The 18,766-nt window shown below is 34.0% G+C and overlaps 1 protein-coding gene across 1 annotated transcript in view; it reads right to left on the reverse strand.

The window, feature by feature from the left end:
- Nucleotides 1–18,766, reverse strand: part of Dyrk2 (Dual-specificity tyrosine phosphorylation-regulated kinase 2) — a 32,357-nt gene extending 13,591 nt beyond the window's left edge. Inside the window, exons 1-6 of the mRNA XM_090108473.1 lie at nucleotides 18,737–18,766; nucleotides 11,855–11,996; nucleotides 2,570–2,733; nucleotides 2,047–2,324; nucleotides 1,077–1,215; nucleotides 508–679 (exon numbers count right to left, since the gene is read on the reverse strand). Of these exons, the coding sequence (XP_089964599.1) occupies nucleotides 508–679; nucleotides 1,077–1,215; nucleotides 2,047–2,324; nucleotides 2,570–2,733; nucleotides 11,855–11,996; nucleotides 18,737–18,766 (925 nt within the window). The remainder of the gene's footprint in view (nucleotides 1–507; nucleotides 680–1,076; nucleotides 1,216–2,046; nucleotides 2,325–2,569; nucleotides 2,734–11,854; nucleotides 11,997–18,736) is intronic.

Raw genomic sequence — 18,766 nt, forward strand, 5'->3', positions numbered from 1 at the left:
GTTTTATATGTTGTTATTTTAAAATGAAGTATTTTATAAATTTATATCGCCTTGCTTCTAAGTGTTTTTAACTTTAAATTATTTATGCATGTATTTTTATGCATAAGAGGCAACTTAATTGATATAGTTACTGTATAATTAATTCCTTTATTGTATTTAAGTATTGTGCAGAAATACACCCTATAATTTGAAATCAAGCTAGTTGTGTTTTATATAAACATCCTCAAATAATACTGTAACAATCCTTCATGGTCCTTCGAGCCGGATGCTTGTGGCATACTGATTGAATTACGATTTGTATGTGTGCGCGTATATTATTTGCGATAAATACGTGTATATTTGTTATATCTGGTTGCATATGTGTGTGCGTTGAGCTGCATATGCTATAGCTGCGTGTACGAGGGCTCGATACAAGCTGCGATGTATGTGTGTGTGCGCGTACGTGTCTATAATAAGTATGTGTTTGTGTCCTTATAGAATTGTGTGTGTGTGTGTGTGTGCACTCACCCATACTCCACATATCAATAGGTGCTCCATAATGCAGTCCCAGTATGACTTCGGGACTGCGGTAGAAGCGCGACTGTATGTAAGTATACACCCGCGCGTGCGCGTAGCACGAGCTGCCAAAGTCGATCACTTTTATGGAAGAACTGCCGCGCGCCTTTAGTAGTATGTTCTCCTGGTAATTTGGGAAAAAATGTATGACCAGACTCAAGACTGTGGGGGAAGTGGTATTTATAAAATGCGAATAAATTTCGTTTTGTATTTGGATAAATTAATTTTGTTATTTTTTTAACGTGCTGTCTACCCTCTATAATTTGACAAGTTGCCGTTTAACGAGTTTTTCACTTAATCATAATGTTCCGATTAATTTAAACAAAACAAAACCATTTAAAGCAGAGTAGGTAAGTATGTAATAAAATGCCAAAACTAAGATTCTAAGTGGTAGAATGAACAAAGAAAAGAATAGGTACCTACTTTTTTCAATACTTAAGGTACGAACCTTAAAAAGGAGATCTTAAAATAAAAAAACAATAGACAATAACAACTAAGTATTGAAATAAACCATGACTTACCGGTTTCAAATCACAATGTATGATATTCTCTGCCTCCAACAACCGGAGACAGCGGAGAAGCGAGCTCGCGAACCGTCTGATGAGGCTCAAACTGAAGCCCTGGTAGTTGTTCTTCTTTATCAACTCGTATAGGTTTATACTGGAAGGTTTTATTGGCTTTGAGAGGAAAATTTTACGAGGAGATTTTGGGTGTAGGAGTTTTTATTTTTAATTGAAATCTATAGGTCTATCTATAGGTATTTCGGTAGGTATATCTATAGGTGATTCAGATCCAGTTGTAATTAACAGTTTCGGATTTGTCATTAGTAATGTGTACTTAATTAACTTTGGCTGCATACCTAAGGTAGGTAGATATGCAGATACAAAAGATTTGTTATAAGATTACGAAAAATCTAATAAAAAGATAATTATCAGACTAATGCGTAAACAAATTTGTTTTGATATTCAAATAATGATAAGAAACATTCATCCTTTTATAAAATTATTAAAATTCAAATTTCAACTGACGCCCAAAATAGCGAAACATAATACGAAAAACACCTAACAAATATTAAGTGGTAATTAACAAAGTTAGCCCCAGTGTGGTCCCGTGAGAACTTCGTCCAAAAACAGTGGAACAATTCTCGTTAAAAGTTAAAAACTAAGCATTTCACTGCAATTGTTTTAAAAGTTTTGACAGGTTAAAAACGTTAAAAGCAACTGTAGGTATAATTGCTCAGTGCACTTCGTTGTTTCGAACGAAAAGACATAAATAAATGGAACTGAGAAATTAAAGAACATTTTAAGGGATATAAATTTTGATTATTATATTTTTAACCGACTTAAAAAAAAGGACGAGGTTATCAATTCGGCCGGTATGTTTTTATCCCTATGAAACTGTTACTGTATATACTTGTTCAAATATGGTTCCTTAACATACTCTTTTATTACCTACACTTAATTCGGAAACATCTCTAAACGTCAAACTCACCTCATCAACTCAAAACTGATGCACAAATGGTTCCTAAAGTAGAAATAGTCGAGCATATGTATCACATTATGGGCTTGATCCTTGTCTTTCAATCTCAAGTGGTCTAACACCCTGACTTCCACCAGGGCCTGATGATGGAACCGCTTCTTGTTCCTGATGATCTTGATGGCCACTTGATTACCGGAGCGGTGGTCGAATGCCCTGATCACTTGGCCGAAGGAACCTTTGCCGATTACTTCGAGAATTTCATAACGGTACGCTATGTGGTCGTGGATTTGCTGAAAATTTTAATAAATCAATCAATTTCTATTATTGTTACAACTATAGAAAGATAAAATAACAAAAGAACATGATACAGCAACTTGCAAATGCCCCAGATCGCATTGCGCGCCTGGCCTTTAAATTTGATGGCGCAAACACGAAAAGAAAATGAATAACCTAATTTAGCTATGAATTATCCACCTAGCCACATAAAGAAATTTAAGAACCATTACATTTAAACGTTGTATGTTAGCCTACTTACTTTATTATAACTGCCATTTTCATCGTCGAACCCGCAATTATTTGGCAGGTTAGACCTCGCCTGTATCTTGTTCGCTTCCAAGCCAAGGAACCATATCTCTGGATATTTCCTTATTTCATTCCGTTCCCAGTCCGTCAATCGCTCACCGAACGCCTTTAGAGCTTCTGAAAAATACAGAAAATGAACGTTTTAATTAACATTTCTAAGGGGCTTTCCGCTTTATTCTTTAGAGCCTGTTACTGTTTCGGTCTTCGGATCTGTTTTACAATATTTTCTTAATGATCAGATTTTTGTGGATCTCAAAGATTAGTCTCATCCTTTAAATCGAACCAACGCATAGTATAATAAGTATGACTGTATTGAGACGGCAAAGACTTGAACTGATTGTACCATTTAGACCACTTTGTTTAAAACATTCCTACTACTTCAAGGTGCTTTCATCCCTGATTCCATTGTCATCAATCAAGATTTAAAATATATTCGGCAATACTAAAATTGTACACAATACAAGTTCACACCCATTGTCCAATTTTATTACAAAAAGTATTGAAAAAATTCAAAAGTCTTCTATCAAAAAATACCCTATCAAATAAATCGGTTTACAATCGACGCGACACAATTCAACTACAGTAAAACGTACTCGTAAGCTCTTTTAATTTAAACGATATTCTATCCTGCATAAAATGGATAAAAAATTTAAATCCTTTCGGTATTTGTTAAACGAATACTGTCAAACATTAAAATATCTACAAATCCACACTAATATTATAAATGCGAAAGTAACTCTGTCTGTCTGTCTGTTACTCAATCACGCCTAAACTACTGAACCAATTTTCATGAGATTTGGTATGGAGATATTTTGATACCCGAGAAAGGACATAGGCTACTTTTTATCCCGGGAAAATGACGCAATCCCGGAAATCCCACGGGAACGGGAACTATGCGGGTTTTTCTTTGACTGCGCGGGCGAAGCCGCGGGCGGAAACCTAGTCTGTAATAAACGTCGATTGAATTTTTCTAATAAACGTTTATGTTAAAGGCCTCTAACTTTTATTTATTTACAGTCTATTACAGGAACGTGTGTGAATTTATCGTTTATCACCGAAATGTAACAACACCTCGTAGGATTAACTGTAGCATAAAACAAAATTACCGCGTTCGCCTCGGGATGTGTCAAGGTCAGGTCATCACGTGGTATTTTAGAAGGTCCCTCTAAAATTTCTCTCGTGTACCGTTAATTATATGGAAAATTGAGTTTATTTTTAATAGCAGCTCGAATATTTATATCTTGGCATTAATTTAGAGAAGGATAAAGGTCAACCAGTTTCATTCATTAGTGAACCTTTCGCATTTTCTCCACAATTATGAAATAGGTTAGTACATATTTCCTTTACTTTATGAGAAACGTCGTACTACTTCCCTTAATTCTATTTTATGCTAGCTTCAGCCTACCGCTTACGCACAGTAAACACAAGTAATGAATAATTATTTACACAATTTAGAGTACAATACAACACAGCGATGTTGCGGTTTATCCCGACATTCTATTGTCTATTCCTACTCATCTATTCTAGAGGCGTCTTCAAAGATATTTAAGCGAAGCTTTAAAATAATTCACACAAATTATGTAAAGTAGGTATGATAGAGTATTATATTTTTGCAGCCAAAAAATTGGATCGATTTGTTACAGACATTTTTTTTCGCAAACAAAAAGTCCGCTAAGCACTTCCATAATATAAACACCTAACAATATAACATCAAGCTAAAAATAAAGTTTTGGGTCGTGTTTGGGAATTTGAAAACATTCAATCACTCTTGAGTTACCCGCGGGCAATTTCGCAAATACGAGTGAATAAAACTTTGCTATTCAAACACGTTAGGCGCTGTAGAAATAATCACGATACGCTAGCAGTGAATACCAAATAGGCTTACTGTTCGACTTTGCATTCTATGAAAGGAAAATGATAAAGCATTTCCAACGTGAGACCAGGGTCACTGGGGATTGGAATTTATGTTAACTTTTGTGGCTTACTGGAAAACTGAAAGGATCGTGTGCAATTGAATAATTGATTCATTCATTGCACATTCTTGACAATAGGACTTTGAGGTATTCTTGTAGTTGTAGACCTTTAAGTAAAGGTCAATAGGTCGAAAGGGAGGAATCAATCGAATGTTTGGTGAAGTATTTGCTCTACGTAGCAAAGATTTACTATGTACGCAAATCTTGCAAAGATACTGTTATTTGTAAGATTTTTTTTTCAGTAAATAACTTCGTGTCCTTCTTTCTGGTGTCTGCTTTCAGTGATTTATTGTATTTTATAAGTTTATTTATGATATGATTTATAGAGCCCATAAAAAATTATATCGAAGTTTCTGTAATACATATAACAATTGCGAGAGTTCGCATTTTTTTATTCGCAGGTTTTTCTATTAGAATTGAGCTTCAATGACATAAGCATTTTATTTTATTCTTCTTACAAAATGTCAACACGAGGTCAATAAACTCTATAGAGTTAATAATCGCTTTTGAAAAAGTACGCATTGAAGGTCTGAAAAGTCACCTCGATAATGGCGAAAATATAAAAGGAAACGTGTATCCTAAGCATGTATCTTATAAGTAGGTATATTGATGGTAAATATAAGTGATGAAGTAAGTAAGTAAGTAAGTAGTAAGTGTATATATAGTGAGTATAATGATAGTGCACTGTAACATGAATATCAAGATGATATAAAGCTAATTATGAACTTCAATACTCAATTTATTACAATCCAGAAACAAACCTTGTCTGATTTCCTGTTTTTGAATCGCAGCCAACCAGAATTTCACCTGTTTTTCATATTACATTTTACTACAAAATCTCTAAAGATTTTCCTTAAATTTACATTTAGAAAAGGGGATGAAATGCCTCCAGCGAAAGGGATGATCCTCAACATAACATGACGACCATTAGCCCCAGTAGATGTTATTCTTAAATAATGGATGTTATTCTAACAACCATTGGTTACAAAAAGATTGAATGTAAAAACACTTAAATCGTTTAATTCAGGATTTAGTACATTACTTATATATTCATTTCTCTCTGGAATTTCTTTACCTACATGTAAATATCTTTCTTATTTCTCTTATATTCTACTAATATTATAAACACGTTTATTGATGATTTAGTATGAATAGATGCATGTTTGTTACTCTTTCACGTAAAAACTACTAGACGGATTTCTATGAAACTTTACAGGAACACAGGCTATATACATATATCAGAATAGCACTTGAGCTATAGAAATACATAGGTACATACTTGATTTTGCACGCAGCTTCGTGCGCAGCTGAAATCGCACGGCATAGCCATGGCATAGCTTGTTTCTTTATATTTTGCTGCATTGACTTATACCCTTATATAAGACTAGCGACCCGCCCCGGCTTCGCACGGGTGCAATGCTGATACTAAATACACTACAGAAAAATTGTGAACGTTGTATAGGTATAAAAATATAGCGGCCCGCTCCGGCATCGCACGGGTATAAAATACATAGCCGGGCGGCCGCAAACGCTACGTCCCGCAATTTTTAAATCTGTAATATCTTCGAAAATATTCACTTAAATCATACGGTGTAAAGGGCCATATAGATCTATATTAAATGAACAATGTATCCATGGTATTTAATTGGTTAAGGATTAATGCTGTATTGGTTAAAATCGCTTCGAAAATTAGCCATTATTTGTCGTAAAAAGTAAATGACAAAAAAAAGTTATTGTGGGTTATCCATAAGAGATAGACATATACCATCGCGGACTTTTCTGTAGACCTTTTCAATGTGTATAATACTTAGTACATTATTTTGATAAAACTCGTAGGGTTCAGCCTGCGTTTGCAATGTAAGCGGAATAAATGTAATTTTTTACGACATCACATTAGAAACCTCAAAAATAACAGTACTTCTCCACTACTTAATGGATCTTATTATACATATAAACCTTCCTCTTGAATCACTCTATCTATTAAAAAAAACCGCATCAAAATCCGTTGCGTAGTTTCAAAGATTTAAGCGTACAAAGGGACATAGGGACATAGGGACATAGGGACAGGGAAAGCGACTTTGCTTTATACTATGTAGTGATTACAATTTGATATCGTGGTTAGACGTTATCTGTTTATTTAGTCAATTTACAACGCATATTATCGAAAATTTTAGGAATTTTTTATCAAACACCAACATGGTCCTAATCATAACCTTCCCCTATCAACACAATAATTCACACACACACTTCTTTAAACCCAACTAAAAGCAAACACACCAACACACATTGTTCCCAACTAAGTGCGATGTTGACCCATATAGCTGGATGCAGCGCGTGAACTTCGATGGTCAAGAACAGCCTCTCTGGTGGAGTACTGCGGTGCGATTAGCTACTTAACATTGATAGCGTGGAGTTTTGTTGGATTGGAATTTAATAAAATACATATAAGAAAGAACTTAATGGCCAGAATTGTATACACACATCGATCGAAACTTGTTAATTGATGATATCTATACCAAACGGAAATCCTAATACAGTATAATGTAAATGACCTTTTAGGCCCTAAAGGTTAAGATGCACATAATATAATACACAAGGTTCCAACTACCAACGTAATCCATACTAATATTATAAATGCGAAACTCTGTCTGTCTGTCTGCTACTCAATCACGCCTAAACTACTGAACCAATTTGCATGAAATTTGGTATGGAGATATTTTGATACCCGAGAAAGGACATAGGCTACTTTTTATCCCGAGAAAATGACGCAATCCCGGAAAACCCACGGGAACGGGAACTACGCGGGTTTTTCTTTGACGGCGCGGGCGAAACCGCGGGCGGAAACCTAGTATTACATAATTTACAAAGAAATGAATCCATTTCATTTCGCAGTATTTCTTTGCACTGCAATACGTTACATAATATCACCTTCTCTTTAATATGATTTCATTAAAAGAAGCCAGTACAATGCGACCTTTTTATTGTAAGTAGATATTATAACTACTGATGGACGATTGTAATTTTTCTTAAATATAAATAGACTAGATTTCCGCCCGCGGCTTCGCCCGCGTTTGCAAAGGAAAACCCGCATAGTTCCCGTTCCCGTGAGATTTCCGGGATAAAAACTATCCTAATGTGTTAATCCAAGTTACCCTCTATATGTGTGCTAAATTTCATTGTAATCGGTTCAGTAGTTTTTACGTGAAAGAGTAACAAACATCCATACATCCATACATCCTTACAAACTTTCGCCTTTATAATAATATATAATACTAGCGGTCCGCCCCGGCTTCGCCCGTGGTACATATTTACGTTTTCTCTACATAAAAACCATCCTCGTACTTCAAGGAATATAATAAAAAAAGAATTATCGAAATCGGTTCAGCCGTTCTCGAGTTATGCGCTTACCAACACATTTTGCGATTCATTTTTATATATAAGATTAGATATTAGATTCTTATAAAAATGTAAGTAAGTAAAAAGTAATAATTTTATTTTCAAGATGTAGGTACCTACCTATATACTTTATTGCTGGCTTTTCATGTAAAAACTCCTTTGCGAACCGTTAAATTATTATTTTTCTGTATTTTGACGATTCATAAATGCCTCTAAAAAGTATTGCTGTAAGTTGAATAAATAAATGTGTGAGTTTGAGTCTGAAAGTTTTTATAATGATAGTTTACTGTGGTAGGTAGGTAGTATGTGGTATCATCCTATGCCGCAATGTATACTAAAACATTAGTTTTATTCAAAATTGTTATACAAAGCAAGAGCAGTGTTATGTTATGACCCTCGTTACACCTTTATTATCCCCAAAGTATAATTAGGTAACTTGCGTCAGCTATTCTGCGCTAATGCCTTCAGTATTTTGACGTCATTACTCATTAAAGATTTTCAGTGCCGGCGCCGGGTGGGAAGAGACGGCCTAAGGCGCTTTTACAAATTTATTTATTTACTAAAATCAATTTTGATGGAATATTTGTACGTTTATATTTAGTTGGATGTCTCCACAATTAAAATTTAATTTAAAGTACCTACCTAAATATATATTTAAAAAGAATCAAGTACAGGCATATTTTTGTCCAGAGTATCAGTGGTCCTCATATGTATTACTAGCTGCTCCATGCGGTTTCACCATTTCACCCCCGTGGCTCTACTCCCGTTGGTCATAGCGTGATGATATAGCCTATAAGCCTTCCTCGATAAATGAACTATCTAACACTGAAATAATTTTTCAAATCGGACCAGTAGTTCCCGAGATTAGCGCGTTCAATGCCTTATGACAGCGATATCAAGTAGGGCCATTATTCCACATTACCTAAGTTTATGCAAATAATAATTAATACTTATAAAAACCTCTTAAGAAACTGTGTCGCTGCAGTGGGAAGAGGAAAAACATAGAAGGCTTCATAATTATGTTTAAAGTTATTTTATAATTTATACCTTAAGTTTAAACTCATACGACTTGTGTGATACAGGAAATGTTCCCAAAAATTGAACCTAATACAGTGCATAAAAAAACCAACAGCAGTGATTTAAAGTCCTTTTATTAAGTTATTATTCCGCAAATCAATCTCCGTTGTCGCTGAATAATTTACTCGTTTACAGCTACAATATAAAACAGTAAACTATCAATCACTGGGAACGGGAGCGGACAAGATAAATTATTTACATGGCAATGCCTGCGACCTGATTTTGTTCTGAATATCGATGCAACTTTTTGTTCCATCCATCTTTTGGAGCAATATTTGTGAATCTAAATGCTGACTTCGTACCCCTTTTGTCATGATTTATAATCCGTCTAGATTCTTATTAATACCTAAATCACCTACATATTACTTTGACTAAGTGAATTTCAGTTTTATTCGTTTCAGAACAATTTGGGCAGAACTGATGCAACAGCCTATTTTATAGCGCAGATAAAAAGCTTAAACAATCGGAAAACGTTCTACGTTCCATAAATATAACAAATTATTAGAACAAAATATGAAGATACAAGATACAGCACCACAACCTCAATAAAAAGTTCCAAAGCAATAAGTAACCGCGACCAAGAAACTTCTAGAACTGCGTAGATTAACAAACTTGCGGCGACGTCGTACAAGCTAACAAATTGTTGTTTAACTCCTCTTTAATGCCTACAAATGCTTTTTACTGTAAATATAAACTTTAAGTTTATACTGGCTTACAAATTACCTGTAACACATAATAAAGATCATGCAATTCTAGACGTTTGAAGACTGAATTTTTTATTGATCTACCTTTGATGGAAGGTAGAATAAGCGAACAACCAGTTTTGATCGTTTAATATTATCTTTATTGTTATGAAATCTCACAGTGTGTATACTCATACTCAGGGTATTAGATAGACAAATATTTTTATTCAAAAAGTTTTGCAAAGAGCTTTTTTCCGCTTTTTGTCAACAGCCTTCATTCAATCCTTAGGTACTATTGGTAATTATATTATGGTGATTCCGCATAAATACAAGTTAAATAAGTGACATAATTAAACTACTTAATTACATCGTAACCTACAAGGAAATATAACGTGGAACAAACACGTGTCAATAACATAGTTCCAAGGTATAAAATTCACGACCAAATTATCCTCCTAAATCCTAATAAACGAATACACCGACGCCAAGTCAACAATATAAAGTTTGTAAATTCATTAGGTGTGCGGTCGGAGTGAACCAGGTAACAGCAAAGTTTAATTGACTATATTATACAACAATTATATACAACTAGTACATGACAATGATAAGTTAGTTTAGCCCTTGAAAATGGCACGGAGATGAAAATTAAACTGATTATTGGCTCGATGAAAAATCTACACGTGTAAGTTATTTTAAGGTTGGTAAACAACGTAAACCAACATTTACCGAGTTTAGGGTTGTTTATTGCATAAACAAATAATTTCATTTTGCATGACTCCATCTGCCTGAACTGCCTGAAGAGTTTTGTTAAAATTTGACCTAACAACATGACGAGTAGGATTCCCCATATCGATTACTTTTTGGTCTTTTTTCAGAAATGGGCGAACCTAAGATTCCCCGTCCCAGTTATCAGAGTCGATTACCAATTACATATAGGTCGTTATTAAATTTTTCAGATTCAGATTATCTCCAATTTTCCTACCGAAATACGTAAGTACATGTTTAGCATACTAATAAAATTCTTAGAAAAAGACTAAACAAAATAATGAGATAAATATTTGGACATCGAGTAATAGAAAACCGCGCCCGATATTGATTTCGTTTTCCATTTACTTAAGATATTCACCCGAATTCGAAGAAATGTTAAAAATAGACAAATTAGACAGTTTTCCTTTAGAAGGAAAAATGTAGTATTATTTGAGAAATCTTGTTAAGTTATGTAAATAAGCATAAGATGTTATATAACACGATATTAATTGAAATTTTGCATCAAATATCTCAAAATCTATGGAGAATTTTGTGACATTAAAATGAGCTATAATTCTTCCATTTACAATATTACTAAATTGGGTGCTTTTATAATTTACCGTGGCACGGCACGGTACCGCACGTTTTTATCGTCACGGTAAATTAGGAAAGCAAAATGTATGCATTTGTATGCAAACGCTTTTAATTTACCGTCCACGGCAACGGCACGCCGTGAACGGCAACGATCTACCGTGCCGTTGCCGTAGCATACTGCGCTCCCTATCAAATCGTCGCGGCATTGTTGAGAGTGTAGTGTGTGCGTACAAGAAATTTGTATGTGTGCGTGCGTAGCCAAGAGGCGCGGGAGGCAGGGCGGTGCTTTTAAATTATTACTCAGATGAGAAAGTATGTAATAAAACGATTTTGTTGACATCCGAAAATAATTGAAAAACTTATTTGGGTCTTCCTTGAGCTTATCAAATAGCGTGTAGTATGACCCTTCTAAATATTTTACTTTTAAAAGCGGATGTTGCCAATACTTTCTAGTAATATGTCTTTTTTTACGTCTTAAATATAACAAATAGAGTATAAGTAGTCGCTGTCTCTTCGAGAACATGTCTGCACTTTGAAGACGCGCAATATTTAACGGCGAATTATAAAATCACCCTACGGCACGGCATGCCGTCCACGGCCACAAAACTTCTATCTCGTCCACGGTAATATCGTGCCGTGCCGTGAAACGGCAAATTATAAAAGCACCCATTCCCCACAAATTTAGAGATATTTGATGCAATACCAAATACCTATCCATGGACTTTGTTGATGTGTGTATCTGATGGTATACGTGATTAAATATCTCACCTGATGGTGTAAGTGGTGTAGCCCGGGGGCAGGGTAGTTGCGCGTTGTGGTTGTCATCCCGGGGCGGGCTGGCGGCTGCACCGTCTGTGTTGTTGTTGCCCGGGGGCCCGGGGCCTTCGCCGCCACCGGCTTCTATCTGGAGCTGGTGAAATTTTATAGTGTTAGTGAGTTGTTCTATTGAAGTGAGGATTGAAAGTCAATGTGTAATAGAGAAGACTTTAAATAGATTCGGGATGATTGATTATAGCAAAGGTTTGATATTTTTTTTTAATAAACCAGTTGATGATGATGATGATAACAAAAAACAAGAAGCTTTATATCGCATCTAAAAATATAAACGTTATATGAAATTTATAATAGTTATTAAAACATTAACTTCATTAAAATCCAATCGTCGAGCAAATAGCGATAACTGGCGTGCGCGTCAATCACTTTAAAATCGAGCAATAAATTGGCATAAATATAGTGAAAATTGAGGCTATCTGGCAACATTCCTATTTTTACAGTAAACTTATTGCCTATAGCATGACTTTGTTAGCATGTACAGACGCTCTATATAGAACAATAAACATATTTTGCAGTTATTTTAAATACGTAATAGTGAATCAGAATGATATACCTAAGTACTCCTATCTAATCTGAAGATTGAAGAAATATTAGATTTTAACCATTTATTTATTTAACCATTTATTAAAGTGAAACTTTTATTACATCGTCTCAAACTTTTTGGTCTGTGTAGCGCATGTCGCGTGTATCGCGGCTGCCGAGTAGGTATACCTACTCGGCAGCCGACCGTCACGCGACATGCGCTACACAAAGCAGTGTTCAGAACCGTTCGAACAGTTTCACTTTTACCGTGGTTTCATAAAACCACACAACATTATTTGTACCACACCATTTAACATTACAATGTACAGTACCTATATTATATAGTTTTATAGATGCGAGGTAAATTACAAAAGGTGACCTTATCGCTTAAAAGAGATTTCTTCCAGGGATTTTTGTTTGTTTGATAAGAGTTAACAGCTTCATCGTTACTAAGTATCATAGGCAACATTTCTGTATGTAATCTGGTTGAACCTAGCTGTAGCCAGGGTAAGCATAGCGGGGTAGCCATTTAAAATAATCAAGTCTGCAAAGTATAGACAAATATACAACTTCAATTCATCGACCTTAAAAATATTTAATTACAAACTGAATGGCAAAAACCTTTAAGTCCTTTGAAGGTGTACGGGCCTATCCCGTACGTGTGTATGATTAATAAATGTAAAATAAAAGAATTATTAAAATATAAGAAACTTATAATTAACTGAATATAATAACTATATAATGGATGGATGAGTCACGCGAGGTACTCTTAATGACCGTCGACGATGAACTGATTTTAATTTTATATAAAGTGTAAAATGTTGGATACAATTTGCAAGCAAAGCGCCTTGTTGCACTTTGGACGTGCTTGCTCGTACAGAAGGACTATAGAGGATTTTATTAATCCTGGGTTAGAGAAATTGAATTCGGACTAGACAGCCCAAATCGAGCCTCTGTTTCTTTTAGAAAAGTATTTACTTTTCTACAGTAAATAAATACTTTTCCAAGTAAGCAACTGTAATACAATTTACCTGCTTTGATTCACAAAATACGATACACACATTGGCAGAATCCTATTGGAAACTCCTGACAAGTTCTCAACATTATAGTGTCTCTTTCCTAAAATATGCATGAACATTTTAAGAAAAATTAACCAAGTTTCTAGTTCTGGAGACATAGCAATGGTGTAGTTTAATATTTGAAGTTATTGATGAAATGTATCTTACAGTTGGAGCTACGATTCGTAGATAGGTCAGAGCGGCATTCGTAAACAAGAGAAAAACAAACAAAAAACAAGAGCAATCCCAACATACTCGTACAAGCAATCCACCAAGAGCTATCCAATCAAATGTTTACATAAAATCCGTTGCAATATCTGCAGTGATTTACACGCAATAAAGTTCTAACTTCATTTCGCTCTATGCAAATACCTGATATTACTTCCGTGTCTGCGAACTGTGGGACACGATAAACTAATGGCTGGATTGAAATGCACTGTAACTAGTAATAACTTTGGATGAATTGGGCTATTAATTTACATTAAAATGTGGACTGGAGAAAGGGATGATTTTTCAATGCTTGGTTAAAACTTATTTAAAACTTATAGCTGGAAAAGCGTCGTAGGGAAAAGCTACGAATGGCTACGAGCTACGGCTTGCGAAGTTAATTTTTTATGCTAAAACATTATTTAAAAGAAAATAAAGTTCTCTTTCTTTATTTCAGTCCATGGATTTATTTATACCAAACAAAATAATGTTCGTATCGATATTAAGTGTGTCTCAATTACTTATACGAAATTAACCAGTTTCCTAGATGCTCCTCCTCCTTAGAAGAGACATGTTTTCCACATTCATTAGCAGTTCTTAGTCAGTACCTAAACCTGTCTAAACAAATACCTTTGTATTGGATTTGTCAGTGAAAAAGCATCAGCACGACGCGGACGTTGAAACCATTATCTTTATGGAGTCTCTAATATTTTACTTTTACGTGACACAACAGAGGTGTTCTATCCACACAGTTTCACGAATTTGCCGTCGCAACTAATTTGCTATCTATTTTTAAAGCTGAGATATTAAGCCTTAACAAAAAGAGACACCAATAGTAACATAAAAACAATGGCTACATATTATGTATTGTTTGATAAAAATGAGCTTGTTTTAAGAATAGAAAGATCATGCACTGTGTCTAGAAATAAAAACTCAAATTAAAATACAAAAATAACACTTTTTATTAGATATGGCTACAGAGCACAGTGATTTTAGGTCTAGAGAAAGTTATTAATTTAAGTCAGACTGCTCTAGAAGCGTCGATTTTTTTAAATACAACTAAAAAAGCAATAGACGCGAACTTCAGCAACTTTTAAATAAACAATAAAAATTCCAGTCCATTCCAACAACTAAAACAATTAGTATTATTTTTGTAGAAATATCTACATTCAACGTAGTAGAACTTTCTACAAAGAAAGATGGTTCTAGAAACTTCGAGATTCAGGTATTGCACGATACAAATTAAAAAATAACCTTGCTTTCCATGAACGAGGGAGGATATGAAATGAAAAATCTAATAAACGTGCTGAGAACGTCATCGGATGAGAAAACATAGAGACTCAAATACATTATAATATTTCTAACGGAAAATATTTATTTACAGGAACAAAATTATATACAGCAAATGTATATTTTCAGGAGGTGCTTATAGCATATGCAGTAGAGGTTCCCAAAACAGAATGAATGCGATGAATATACATACAATGCGAAATCGTGGAACGAAATTTATATAGACAGACAGCCAAAATAGTACCGTATATTCCTATTTCCATAACAATTTTTAAATTGGTGAAAATAGAATCACATGTCAATGGAAAGTGGAACATGGAATGCCGCCAATTCTTTTGGTAAGCGAAACAAGAGCCTACAAGAGGGGGCAAATAAAAACTAAAATATACATATTTTAATACGGGTTTCTTCCATAATAAACTGGCCATAGGTTGTGATTTATTTCCAGAACTATTTAGTATTCTTCAACTCGTCAATTTACCTCATTTGATTCAAAAGCTGAATCAAATGAGGTAAATTCTTATCGTGTCTCCTCCTTGTGCTATAACCAAATTTATTTTCCTCCTAGTAACACCTTGATAGCAGTTATTTGACCGCTCTTCTTGTTACCACTTCAATTAATAGAAAATAAGACATTATCTTTCGCAGAAAACAGCTATTTCTTATAATGGATATAGATTTTACTGTCGCAAACCAATTTACGATTGTCTCTATGTTTATCAGTCATACTTAATTAAGCCCCGCATCAAACCATCTTCAAGCATAGTTTAATATCCAATTACGATTTATATTTCGCCGAATAGTATCAAACCTTTTGTAACCGTTGACCTTTTCAATTGAAACGTACCCTTTCGTAAAGGGCGAAGTCTCGTTACCTTTTAAATGTTAATCGTCCATTTTTGTGCAGATTTTCAATAGAATTCTGGTTATTCGTTGCTAGCAATTACCTGAGATTGCATTAGGTTTGGATTTATTCTTCCTCTTTTCTTTCACTAGTGGCAATTGGCATAGTTCTAGCGAAATGGGTCACACTCCACCAGGGACTTTACAACGTCACTCTGCTGACATGAATAAAAGTATAAACTATGTGTTATTTTACATAACATCACTATATATTATGAAATAAAGTCATCCACGGTTTTGTTGTCCTATGTTACCTGATATTTTATTTTGCTTTCACCATGTTTTCACCTATGTAGGTATATCGTGGTTGACCAAAATTAAAACTGCTAGTACATTTTTATCTAGATGATGAACAATTCTATCAAACTCAAAACTCAAACTCAAACATTTATTTATTCAATTAGACTTCTTCGAGAAGCACTTTTGAAACGTCAATACATATTTTTAAAATTTACCACCGATTCGGAAAGCAGTATCTATGGAGCTCTTTTAAATCATTTCAGTATTACAATTTTAATTTTACAAAATATGTAAGTAACTGTACGTATATTATATTATCATAATATGCCAAAGAACTGTCCTGTGGTTTTTACGCGACAACCCTCCATGGGTTTTTATCTTCCATATATTCTTTAATGCTGTAATAGGTTCTCTGAACTGTGCTCTGAACTAATACGTTTTTTACATAATTTTTAAATTTAGCACTACTAAACTCTTTAATACTATGAGGAATTCTGTAGTAAAAAAGTATACCTTGGCCCATAATATCTTCTATATCCTTTGTAAAAAAACAAGCAGATGTATTAAAAAAAATATCATAACACATAAACAAAATGTAGTCCTATCAGGTCATACCAACCTCAAGAAAGAGAGCAGAAAATTAAGCAATCATATTTATCTGGAGTAATGTCTGGAACATTACTTTTTGGTGAACAATATCATAGAAACACACAATCAAACATTTATTCGTTTACTAGAATTCTTGAAGCGCTATTGAACAAATAAATACGTAGTTTCGGGGAACAGGTTCTACCCAGAAAAAGAATCTATAACAGTTTCTCTTTAAATCAGATAACAACGAAGCTCTTTAGGAACAAAACTGTCTGCGAAAAACTTGGTATTCTTTCACACCCACACGTTGGTTTATTGAAAGCGAAATTCTTGTAATTGCAGTCAAAAACTCACTAATGAGGCAGTCTGCATACCCCTGAAGAGGACGTGGGATTCGAGGGGTTCTTATAGCTTTTCATACAAACTTAAATGATTTTTTAAAAGATAAATTGTGCTATTACTAAGAACCTGACTTTAAGCGGATATATCATGTCTGGATACGGATAAATAAAGTCGTAGAAATGGATGTGTAGCAAGAATTTTGTTTCAACTTCAGTTGCTATGAGAGTAAAGGACTTTAACAAGCCATAAGTTAATATTTATTTGTATCTTCCTTTGTGGATCTAATACTTGTTAAATACTAGGTATATGTTTTGCTTTTGCTTCGGTGACCGCTACGACTATCATGACACCACAGTAATTATTTTAAAAGTTCTTTTGTTGAGCGTCTCTATCGATTGACGTTGTATTATTTTTTGCTTTGTACATTTTTGTAGATATACCTACCTATAATCGCTTGTATATAGGTTTCACGTGGTACCAGGGTAATTAGAACCCATATTATATTATGCTTATTCAGACTATATTCTATTTCTGTATTCAATATCATCTGGCAAGCCGTTTTTGTATTTAAACAGTATCTTACACATGTCTATTTTACTAATACTGTCGCGCTTGAATAAAAGTCTATGTACATTCGAATATATATTATATTATACAGTCAAACTTTTCTTATATTTTTATTACCTTCATATTTCTAGCAAAACTGAAAGGTTTATTCCACTCTTGCATTAAATGGCTTTGGATCTGCCTCCCTCCGTGATTCATTTACGACCGCAGCCACCTTGCATGGCGGTGCCAAATCAAAGTTTTAATGTTTCCAATTACATTGGACCTGCGAATATTTGTTTCTATAGATTGTAGTTATTATAATTATGTATATAGTTATTTTTAACGTTGTATTGTGGTTGTAGCTTCATTATTACAATGTGATTGACGTCATCGTATTACTAATCCCTTATTAACAAAGCGATTATTAAATTACTTAAGTAGATTGAATTGTGAGTCTTAACTATATAGAAAGTTTTTTTTTACTTGTACAATGTAGATACATCTAAATGAACATTTATAAAAAACCCGAATGATGAATTATCCACTCTAAACTGTGTGATGTAAAGTGGAATATTTTTATGAGTTTATAATTTAATATTGAAACTGAAGTTAATATGAGCTATACTTGACCAGAAAGGATCTTCAATAAATCTGAAGCGGTTTTCTTCTACCGCAATCGGCAAAGATAAATTATTATTGAGTTACAGAAATCTTGTAAATAATTGATAGTATTGGCCGAAAAGGGAAAAATGTAGAAGAATATAATGTTAAAATATTAATCAATTATTTAAAAAATGCTTTACGATTACATAAATATTATTGCATTATCGCTCGCAACGTGGCAAACGTAGCTCTATTACTATTTAATAGAGAGACAAACAAACAAAATGCTAAAACTTATTTCTACAAGCAAACGTATTCATTAGAAAAAATTATTAACCGTAAAAAATCTATAATACCATATTTTAAAATCATAAGAGATATTTTTAAAATCTCATAATACGTTTTGTGTCTCGCTCCATCCCAAACAGACAAATATAAAGAAAAGTCTCCAAACAGGGTTTCGCAAAACAAAAAGTATAAAATGAAATACATATATTGACTACAGGCTTACTCGTTGAGGAGGTACAGTATCCACACCCAT

The sequence above is a fragment of the Colias eurytheme genome, chromosome 2, assembly GCF_061535395.1.
Source record: "Colias eurytheme isolate Ceu_HAF_F1 chromosome 2, ilColEury1 Martin Lab GWU primary, whole genome shotgun sequence".
In the NCBI taxonomy this organism is placed as follows: Eukaryota; Metazoa; Arthropoda; class Insecta; order Lepidoptera; family Pieridae; genus Colias; species Colias eurytheme.